The 11,699-nt window shown below is 45.1% G+C and overlaps 1 protein-coding gene across 3 annotated transcripts in view; it reads left to right on the top strand.

Annotated features, from left to right (window-relative positions):
- The window catches only part of kdrl (kinase insert domain receptor like), a 47,723-nt gene that overhangs the window by 3,510 nt on the left and 32,514 nt on the right, over positions 1 to 11,699 (top strand). For all 3 annotated transcript variants that reach the window (XM_084469757.1, XM_084469759.1, XM_084469758.1), the window contains exons 2-9: positions 3,105 to 3,201; positions 4,455 to 4,657; positions 6,968 to 7,092; positions 8,656 to 8,803; positions 8,952 to 9,079; positions 9,319 to 9,490; positions 9,724 to 9,850; positions 10,145 to 10,314. In XM_084469757.1, coding sequence (XP_084325883.1) covers positions 3,105 to 3,201; positions 4,455 to 4,657; positions 6,968 to 7,092; positions 8,656 to 8,803; positions 8,952 to 9,079; positions 9,319 to 9,490; positions 9,724 to 9,850; positions 10,145 to 10,314 — 1,170 coding nt within the window. The remainder of the gene's footprint in view (positions 1 to 3,104; positions 3,202 to 4,454; positions 4,658 to 6,967; positions 7,093 to 8,655; positions 8,804 to 8,951; positions 9,080 to 9,318; positions 9,491 to 9,723; positions 9,851 to 10,144; positions 10,315 to 11,699) is intronic.

The following is an 11,699-nucleotide window of genomic DNA, read 5'->3' on the forward strand; positions in this document are numbered from 1 at the left end:
GGAGATGAATAGTGCCCCGTCGTACAAAGTGGAGGGAATTCCGCACATTATGCCAAGCACACAGAGGGCTGAGACAGGGCGGCTTCCTGCGACTCCGAGTCATCGCATACAGTAATAGTGGCTTTTACTGATACCATTACAAATACCACCCAGGGACAGCTCCTAATTTCACAGGGAATATCCAAGTAAAACAAGGGACAGATCATTGCACATATTGATTCATGAATCAATATGCATGACATATTAATCCTGTTGAGCATTGAATGGCTCCATCTTTTCTTGTATTACAGAACATGTATTTTTTTTTTTCCCCACACCGTTGTTCTTGATTAACTAACTAAGTAATTATTTGTCTTGGACAGGGTCAAGTGGAAATATCTGTACAACGGAGGCAGATTGGTCACACACCTGTTTTTGCAGACCAAAACATTTTCTTTTAAAGATTTATTTTTGCATTTTTCAGCTTTATTATAGAGAGAGACAGAGAGGAAAGTGTGGAAGACAGAGGGGAAGACATGCAGTAAATGACCCAGGCCGGATTCAGACCAAAACATTTTCATTTAGTTTCTGAGACAAACATGTCAAAATGTCAAAGACTAAATCATTCAATCCAAGCATATAAAAGAAGAAAACATCTTTATTTCCTGCCGGGTTAGAGATTATCATAAATGTTTTCAGAACGGAGAGTCCTGGCCCGGTACCTTTCCTGTGAACCCTGTGAGGTCAAACATTTCAATAACTAGGATCCCAGATGAACCACAATGAGCATCAAACTGGTAAATACAAAGTGAAACACGGTTTGATGCTCACTCTACAAATTAGCTCATGACATATCGTACAAGCACAGGTTCGGAAAAGAGTGTGGATGAAAGGAGGAGACTGAACAAGATGAAATGGCGAGAACGATGGGAGAGTAGTGAGAAAGAGAGACATTGATGTATGTTATGTCACGTTCTCTTGGTCTCTCTCGCTCTCTCTCTGTCTGATTCACTCACGTTTTGTCTCTCTCTCCCTATCTCTCTCTACCTATCCCCATTCTCTCTGTTCCCGCTCTTCCTACTCTGTGTGTTCCTGGAGGCTCTCTCTAATCGGATCCAGCTCTGTGGCTCTTTGATCGACCAATACGCACCATTTCTGCCATTTCTCAGATGCTCTGCTGGAGGAATGCAGCAGATCCCATCAAGACACATCTGTCTTGATGGGATGCTTGATGCTGAGGTCAGCGCTGTGCAGCCAGAGGGTCAGGTGGGAGAGTTCTGAAGACAGATGATGTGGGTAAAGAGAGAGTGGGGGGGTCTTATCCCTGGTGTGGGGGGTGTGCTGCTTCTTACTCCATCTGTAGTGTGTTAGAGAAGAGTGTGGGGAGAGACAACCGCGTGGCCATGAGAGATGAATGCAGCAAGCCAAGTAAAGTTGTAGTTCTTGTTTGTGTTTGTGTGGCTTATCAGTTTGGTTGCTTTGAGAATGCAGTAGTTCAGGAGATCACTCAGATGTTATCTGTGTCCATGAGGGTTACATGTGAATGTACCGCAGGATCATATTCATGAATGAATAAATACATATGAACTATAAACTATATATGTTCCATATATGAAACATGACAAATGCATATATTCAAACAACACACTTCTTTAAGCATCATGCATGATTTGCTTGTTTGTAAACTGCAACTAATACACCTACTAGAGCGTAGCAAGTGGCAATCGTGAAGTGGACTCAAAGCCAAGGGCTTTGATAAATGGGATGGAACCAGCCACAACAGATGGTTTCTATCAGGTGTCTGAATGATGGATTTTGCCTAATCTTTTGTGCAAGTAATAACCACTGATAATAATAAACAGTGGGCAGTTGCGTGGTATCCAAAATGGGAGCTGAATAACATTATAGAACACCTCTACCCCCACCCTACCCCCGCGTCCCCTCCAAAAAACCTTGGGCAGCAAAACAATGATGTTACAACATTACACAAGGAAGCGGGTTTCAGGTGTTGCTGCCAACGCTGGCACGGCCTTGCCTGGCCATGTGCAACAGCTGTGCATGAAACTTGAAGCAAAAACTTGACTTTGGTGCGTGCCAATGCTTTAGATGTCAGCCAGCAGCATAGTCCTAGTCAGTACTAGCACTTAATACATATATTGCATAACTCTTTGAAAAAAATTGTCTTTGTGAGACCATATGATACAACTCAACGTTTATATTTAGGTTTGCTTATGATACGAGTCGTACCGTAAACTGGTTTGCGTGAAAATAAGGATCATTAATGCATAAGGAAAATACGTTTGGGGAGTACAGTGCAACGAAGGAAGTAACTGAAGGGACGTTTGGACTCACCTCACACACACACACACCACCATCCCGAGGAGTGAATCAGTGTTTCCTCATCTCAGCACCTTCAGATGAGACTTTTATCCTGCCCCCGCCCCCACCCCCATCCCCATCCCAACTGAACATGTGATAACAGCACCCTGAACGTAAACAAGGTCAACGGTTAAATACATGAAACCGCTACGGTCGGGCTGCTGTTATTTACTAAAGAGAAGACAAAGGGAGAGAGAGACTCATCTCTTTAATACGACCTCTCTGTCTCTTGCTCTCTCTCTCTCTCCCACACACATTTGCTCAACACCACCGACATTGTTCTGGTGCACTTCTGCACCAGACCACCTGTGATCTCAGAGCAAATTGCATAAGAGGCTGAGGCTGAATGGTTGCACGTCATCACACACGCCTGCTTCCACATGAATGATGGGAAAATATCCCAAATCATTTCTAATATTTTTATTTTTTTATTATTATTATTTTTTAGAAAAGTAGCACATTATCGTAATCTGATGTGCACATGAATGATGCCCTCATGTAACCAGATCGGAGTTCGGTGTGCATAGGTTGAGTGCTTGTTCTGATCTGTTACTATTTATTGTTATTTGAAAATGTTATCTTGCTCACTTGGTTCACCGATCTGATATTCTGTGTGTGTGTGTGTGTGTGTGTGTGTGTGTGTGTGTGTGTGTGTGTGTACATGTGTGTGTGTGTGTGTGTGTGTGTGTGTGTGTGTGTGTGTGTGTGTGTGTGTGTGTGTGTGTGCATGGCTGTGTGTCCCACAGGGTTTTTGGGGAGAGTCAATCTGCCACCCCCTCTGTTGCTTCCGTCGGGGAACCCTCACATTCACCACAGTGGAGGCTCACTGACTCTCATGTGCAGGTATGTCACGCACACAAACACTATTAATGAATGAGTCCATCATTATGTTCATTGTAATTACATTAAAGGGGCTGTGGGTAGGATTCGTCAGTTGTAAATAGAGGGAGTAGAATAGAGCAGAGAGAGTCTGATTTTAGTTTTAAATTCCCTCTTTCCCTACGTTTCTCCGCCATTAAGAAATGTTGCATTCAGGGTGATTGACATGCAAGATGGATTACCCTCAGGCATCAGGAAAGAGACGTCTTGATTGATTCTCACAGAGCAGTTGCATATCTCTTTAATCTAACCACAACTTAAGAAGTAAATAAGAAGAATGAAGTTCCCCGAAATGAAGCAGTCTAAATTCGTCAGGCGGGAAGAGTTGTTCCCACTTGCCTGAACTTGCATCACATTGGTCAGAAATTGATCAGATGAACAGGGGAGGATTTTACAGATTTCCAGAGAAACACACACACCCATACACACTTAGACCCCAGAAACCACTGCAAGGAACTGGTCTGTGTGGGGTGGAGGCCATCTGTCAATTTGTTTGCATTTCCTCCATTTTGTTGTGAGTTGGATAGGGATGTGTGTGTGTTTGCTGGAGGGGGGTGTCTTTATCCCAGTGGTCCACTATCTAATTTGCTAAGATTAGAGAGTTGTGCCTCATTTTGTAGTCATGCCAGGAATGCTGAGCTGTGCTCATCTCTCTAATACAACGTTTCCTTAGAAGGCTATATATATATATGCAACATGCTGTGCTTCTGTCCCTGCTGTTTTTGACCCAGAGTGCTGCAGGCAAAGGCACTGGTATGCAAAACATGTTTGAAGTTCCACTGGGATCACTTTAATGGCCGCTTTAAACGAATAGTGTGTGAAAATATGTGTTAGGCGAGCATAGTTACTTCATCCATGAGAAATATGTTCTGGTAACATTCACATGAAACATTCACATGAATGTTTCAGTTTCAATAAGTGTGATGGACATGTAACATTAGCACAAGACAAATATTTTGGGGGGAAAAAAAACATCAAAATAAAAGCTCTTGTTTTGGCATTGAGGTAAAATCTGGAGAGTCTTGGGTATTTAAAAGAGTGGTAATTCCTTCTAGTGGTTGTGTACATTCTCAATAGCTGTGATACAATATTTGTGTATGGGAGTAAAACACCTATCACTATATCCATCCACGCCGTACTTTTAAAACAATCACACCCATTTATATCCTCCTCTCTCTCCTCTCCTCTTCGGTTGGTTCGCTGCTCTTGCTTGACAGGGGCGCCGACCAGCTGCATTGGGACCTGCCACGTTCCCTCTCTGCGGACGGGGTCGTGGTGGAGGACTGCGAGCCACGCCTCCATTCCCACTGCAGCACGCTGACGCTCAAACACCTGCACGCCAACGACACGGGCACCTACACCTGCAGATACTCCTATGACCCCCCGCGTCCCGAGACCCATGTCTACGTCTACGTCAAAGGTGAGCTTCGCCATGCCTCCTAAAGGTGCTGCTGAAACCCTGGGTCGATATATACTGAAGAGGCTCCATGTGAAAAGCTTAAGGCTCAGTTATGGTTCCACGTCGACACAACGCAATGACCACGCAGACGCTTCGACGCAGTCCTGAACCTGTTTTGGTTCTGCGTCGGGTTTTAGTGAGCGGACCAATCACAGCCCTTGCTGCTGCGTCGCCTCGACGCAAGGTCAACATTTTTTGGGAGGCGCACATCAGGCCCTCGCGGTGGACGCAAGGAGGGTCCGCAAGGACGTAACAGGTCCGTAAACCCCCTTGCGTTGCGTTGACCCATAACTAAGCCTTTCCAGTCAATCACGGACTGGGACATCACTCTTGCAGGTTTATTTAGTGTCGAGGCAATTGGCAGTGGTGTAAAAACATGAAACGTTATGTTCTGAAAAGCCAATGTTCTTTCCTTAACTGTAACATAGATACTTTACTATTTTCCAGAAACCTTTGTAGATTTGTCTGGTTTTCACGTGAAACCGCCATACGTGAGAGAAAGAAATAAAGAAAAGAATGAGGAAAAATTTAAAAAAGGATCAAAAGTCAAAGAGCAAAATGAATAATTGAAGAAGAGGATAGCAAACCAAGACAATCAGCTCAGCTCAGATCGTGCAGCAAATTTAGTCTACAAGCTTGAAGAGCGGTCGCAATCCTTTGTTCATCATTTACTAGCGCTCTGAGAGCCATTCAGCGAGAGGAGCTGGCTCACAGGACTCCAGCCGGTTCAGACGGCTGAGCCTGAGGGAAGCAGAGGAAGGGGCTCCTGTGAGGCCATGGCTTCTTCTGGAGCTGGGAGGGAGGGTTCCAACGCACGGGAAACCCTGCTCATTGACTATGATTTCCTGCTCTGGCTACTGTTTTTGAAACCGTCTCCTGAAGCACCTCTCCACAGCCCCCACCCACCCCCGCTCCTGTAAATGGCTATTGTCACTTTAGTTCCAATGGTTATCGCGTGCAAGAGTTGCTTTAGAGCACTTTCTCCATGATGCATAGCTCCAGTTATTATAACATGATGACAACTCAGAGTTGCATTTTGGAAGTTTAGTGAGTGGCAACCACATCCTAACATGGACTCAGGCGACCCAACCCCAGTGCCACAGCCAGATCAAATGTATTGAATGTTGACGGGATGGCTTCACATACAAAGGATTGAGTAAAAGGCTGTCCACACCATTTACATACATCCCAATTTTAAACCAGTTTGGAATTGTTAAAAGTCAACAAGCCAAACTGATTTAATTAATAAGGGCGTTTCGATTTTGCACAGAAGTAGTAGTCCTAAAAGTATGAACAAACATACAAAGCAACATGGGTTACTCAAAACAACATAAAAATCTAATCAGAGGCACACACCCCTTTCCTCCCTTGTCTCGCCAAGCAAGACCTGCCAATCACCTGCTTCCCCTTTGGTGATTAACCAGCATGCTGCCGTCACATTTAGTCTAACACACCCCTTTCAACTATTTGTTACATAATTTTCCATGTGTGCTGTACAAATAATGGAGTCTTTATCACACCCGTATGTCTTGACCTTACACAAATCACCGGGTATTTATTTTAGCTGTGACTCCCCGCCACAGACGCGTGGATCCTGGCTGCCCTGCAGGAACAAACAGCAGGCCTTTGCACTCAATGTCAAAACTCAATGTCAATAGCATCCCCAGCCAGACCTATCCCCAGCCAGACCTATCCCCAGCCAGGCCGATCCACAGCCAGGCCGATCCACAGCCAGGCCGATCCACAGCCAGGCCCGTCCACAGCCAGGCCCGTCCACAGCCAGGCCCGTCCACAGCCAGGCCCGTCCACAGCCAGGCCCGTCCACAGCCAGGCCCGTCCACAGCCAGGCTGAACCACGGCCAGGCCCGCTCCATCCTGTTTGATCTCTGTGTGGCACAGCACCAAGTTTGCCTTGATTCAATTGGGATTTGGGCTGAATACAATTTGGCTCTAGATTACCTTTGGTAATTTGTAATTGGCTACAAAACATCCCTAGAGGGACAAGTAAATAAGAGACTTTTATCTATTAAGTTATGTGGCACTGTTCTCCAAAGCGACTTACAGTGCGTTCAGATGCATTACAGTACTGTTCATGCAGATGCATGCGTGAACAGTAAGATGGTTGGCATCTTGCCCATGGATGCCAACAGGTAGTTATAGACATTTGAGAATTAATCCCAATGACCCTTGGGCGTGGAGCCGAACCGCCTAAACACCCTAAACACTCAATTCCTGGCCTAGCTGTAACTTTTGTCACCTCTTCCTTTACAGATCCCAATTCCCCCTTTGTGGAACAGTATCCGCGTGTCCCCCAGATCATTTCTGCATTCAGGCACGAGCTCACACTCATAGTGCCCTGTAGGACCACCTCTCCGGAAGCAGTTGTAACATTGATGGTAAGGCATTATTTTTGTATTTATTTGTACATAAAGTCAGTCATCGTTTAGTCTCATCACACCAACGTCGCAGACCGTATTTTATAGACACTGTTGTGTCCGTGGTGTTATTAGCAATATAAACACATGTACAAACCGTTTATTAGACTTTGTTTGAGATTGCGTACTTCTTGAATAACCCTTTCGGGAAAAAGGCTCTGAGCTTCGGAGTTCCCAGTCCGTGACACAGGTTGGATGTAGACGTCACATGGGATGTCAACAGACCGTACGTCAGGAATGTCCTTCAAGAAAAGAAGACAACAAACCCAGGCTGTTTGCCCTCAAGAGTGTTTGGTCAAATCTCACACGTGTTGTGAGTTATACCAGCCCTAGCCGTAAGGAAGCAGAGAGGGGGACAGTGGCCACTTGAAGGGAAGCCCAGGGCCAGCTCAGGGAGCCATCCTGTCTGCTTCCTTTAAGAACAGGAAGGTCTTCCAGGAGTGTTTCTTTTCTCAGAATAGATCCACCGTCTAAATTTAGGTCGCACTTCTTCTGCAAACATTGTGTGGCGGAAACGCAGCGGAGAACAGTAAACAGTTTGTAATCAGATGAAACAATAGCTAATGATGTCCCAGAGGATCGTTCAATTTTATGGTGTCAGGTATCAGTGCGAGGTGCAACTGCAAGACACTGGTTTGTTTGCAGGTTATGGATCAGTTGTCATTTTACATAGCATGACATTTGCAGGAAGCCATCACAGCTAGTGTGTGAAGGCCTCTGGATCTTAAGGACAACAAAGTCAGCCCATGCCTGTGACTCCATGCCATAAAGACCTAAGACCATTACAACCCTTTGTCAAAGAGCCTGGTGGGAAAAGACACACCTTACCAGGATGATAACGATAGCAGTTATATAAACTTCCTTCTACGAGGAGATCTACGGCATCCCTGCTCCCTGTTTACTTTCCTTCCTCCCTTGCTGTGCCTCCTTTCCCAGCTCAATATAGCAAGACAAAAAAATAAAACAGCACAAATAATTGATGAGAAACAGCTTGATGACACATTACTTTTTTCATTGCGAGCAACACAAAGGCATACAAAAGCTTGTTAATTGTTAATTTCACCGCCGCTTGGAGGCAAAGCTGAGCACCACTACCACTAGTTTCACAACAACACAAATTACATGAATTTGTCCGGCTCAGTGGTCCTTGGACGGATAGATATTTATAGCGGCATCGGACGATTTTTTCCGCCGATTTCTTTATTTTTAAAATTTATTTTTAAAATATTTTTCCTGACATGATTTACAGACAGTTCAATAAATTTAAATGGAGACTTGTAACATTTGTTATCATCATTGTGTCATTTTTATGATGTAAATTGAGGAAGCAAAAGCAGTATCGCCTCCAAATATCGGCAAAGAAAATCGGTATCGGCATATCGGTCATCGGCTAAGGCTGATGAAAAAAATGGGTATCGGTATCAGCCCTAACAAATCCATATCGGTCGACAAATCCATATCGATCCCTAATGCAAACGCACCCTGACCAGACACCTTCTCTATCTTTGCCCCCCCCCCCCCCAGGGGACACATCCTACCCAGGAGAGGGTATGGGACTCCAGGGTCGGTTTCAAGATCCCATACGGCGCCAGCACCGTCTACAGCATCCTCACCTGCATCACCCGGGTCAATGAACGAGAGTTTGAGTCCAAATACATCCCTATTCGGATTTGTAAGTCCCTTGTTTCTTTATAGAAAATGTGGAGTCAAAAGCGTTTGGGGTTGTTTGTTTTGTTCTGAGATTTTGAACTATTTTCCTGGATCATCTCGAATTCCGTGTCTGCCATTGATGATGTACATCTCTCACTTCTTTTATGCAGCCAATGTACTAAAGAAAGTGAAGATCACCCTGGATTCTAATAGGATGCTGGTGGGAGACAACCTCACCCTCAACTGCTCCGGGGAAACAAAGTATAATGGGAGAATTGTCTTTGACTGGCATATTCCCGTAAGTGCTATGAATTACACTTAACGTTATCAATGGATAGCATTAGCGTCTATCTAACGCTAATGCGTTCAATGAGATGTCTAGATAATAATAATTCATAATTCACAGTAATCTGCTACACTAAGCTACACTTAAGTGTAAATCATATCTCTTGTCATACTCTGTAGTTTCACTTTCACTTTGAAACCAGGGAAAAGTATCGAGTGACACATTGTATTCACATTCTTCCATGTCCCCAGGCCAACCGCAGTTACTCCGTGGTGGGGACCAGGTCTGACACACTTCCTATCGTGATGTCCAAATCCATCACGCTCCTTAAGGTTACCATGGAGGACGCCGGGCAATACAACTGCACCGCTGTGATTCAACCAACCAAAAGGAAGCGTGTATCCACCAGCGTCACCGTATTTGGTAAGTGCTCCGAAATGAGGGTTTCAATTTTGACTATGGCAATTATTATACAATCATTGATTATTATAAATGTACATCATTTATGTAAATATTTACGTAAACTATTGGCATCTTTTCCATTGGTGCAGTTCTAGTCATATCTCAAAACTACCTTGTTTTTCAATGTCACCCTCCTTATTTGTTCATTTGATTGCTGATGTTTTATGTGTGTTGTTTGTTTGTTGTGGTTTCAGAACACCCATTCCTCCACCTTAGCTATATTAATGATCACGCTGGTAACGTCACGGTTACGGAGGGAAATAATAAACTGGTGTTTAGACCCGTGGTCGACGCACTGCCTCTAGCCGACTCAGTCGCATGGTGAGTGAACCCTTCAAGAGAGTTGAAATCAAAGATGTGTTCTCCACATGTACAGAGGTCTTGAGATGATATCACTATCGGCTATCATGTAGCTACCAGGGCTGGAGTAATATATAACTTGATTTGAACATCTTTAATCGGTGCATGAAAGCTCCAATATAGTAATAAATGTTTTTGTTATCTTTCAAATTGTGTTCCTATTTATCTTAACGGTTCTTAAATTATGTGAGTAATTATATGTGAGTATCACTCAAATATACTCAAATGTCATCTGAATTGTCCCGTAATGTTCAGGCACAAAGATGGCGTCCCCATCCTGAGGAATTCCACGTGCTACAAGATCTCCGGCTTCAACCTGACCGTGGCAGACATCCAATACAAGCACACAGGGGTCTTCACCGTCACCGTGGGCAACGTGGAGAAGGGCCTCTACAGGAACCTCAGCTACACTCTGGTAGTCAACGGTAAGCTATGCCGACCGGCACTGATGCTCTTGAGTTAATCAATCCCTGGGATGAAGGGTCAAAGATTACCACGAGTTACCAATCAATGGCTGATGAACATGTTTGAACTATTAATCAGGGCTCCTTAGTATCAAAACAATTCAAGGTTGATTTTCCCTCTGGCGCGTCAAAAGACTACATTGTGAAAGGACATTTGTCCGTGGATGCGGCTCTTATTCTGCGGGGGGTTGAGGGGGGAGATGGGGAGGGATTCTGCGGGGGGTTGAGGGCAGACGGCAGCAGGTATCTGCTCCAGTATGGGAGGAATTTGGGGGTTTGTTGATTCCAGGCCTCGATTGACGTAGCAGTGGCAGCTGGTGTTGATTATCCCGGGCCGTGCCCCCGGGGGGCTTGGAGCGGTGTGTCAGCGGCCAAGACTCCGTCTGCAGAACTTGCAATGTCAAGACCAGCCCCCCCCCACCCTCCACAGCCTCCACCACCAGCATTTATTTGCGTCCTCCACATGTGTATTGACAGGGCCGCTCTGTGTAAACAACTCACCCCGCACATGCTGTACAGTATATACAGCCTGGAGGATCACAGAGAATGAACGCAGAAAAGCCACGTTATGATGCTATGATACGTCACACATTGTTTCATGTTCTGCAGGCCCAGACATTGGAGTTGTAGTCCGGCGGTGGTCTGACAGCGGGATTCCAGTCTGCTTGCTATTAGCGCACAACAGAACCACACACGTTTCAGTTACTTTGAGCTGGCAATGGTGGAGCTGTTGTCTCTGTCCATGATCAGGAATCCCAGTGCTGTGCCAAATGTATGTAGTTTCATTTGGATAGTTTTAAAGAAGAGTCAGATGGAAGATAAAGTAGAGAAATAAGACGACTGTTATAATAGATGCTAACATTTCTGGTTGGAGAAAACAGAAAAACAATAACACATAACAATCAACGATTTCTGTCTATCAAATAGGTAACTTAAAAGCGATTTCAGATAAGGCTTAGGTTCACGTGGGTGGTGGTGCCCTCCCACCACCACGGCCTGCATAGGGCCCCTGTCTGTGTGCTGCTCATTCATGTTTGGCCCCTCTCCCACGCCACTGCTCCACTGATGTGGGGCACAGGGGCCACATCTGGAGGGACAAACAGGGGGTTCATTCTCTGACCTTCAGCCCCAGGCCAGACAATCGCCCTGCCATGCCCGTCTCAGGGTTCACAACGCACCTCAGAGAGGCCGGCCCGTCGCTTGTGGCACCTATGTGGACGCCGTCCGTCACGCCTACCATTATTTATCCCAAGGACATTGAGATTCCTTTCTCTGTGTTTTTTTTAACGCTTTACCTATCTGTGTTTTTTTGTGTGTGTGTGTGTGTGTGTGTCTGTTTGTGTGTG

Source organism: Micromesistius poutassou (assembly GCF_964030765.1).
Source record: "Micromesistius poutassou genome assembly, chromosome: 6".
In the NCBI taxonomy this organism is placed as follows: domain Eukaryota; kingdom Metazoa; phylum Chordata; class Actinopteri; order Gadiformes; family Gadidae; genus Micromesistius; species Micromesistius poutassou.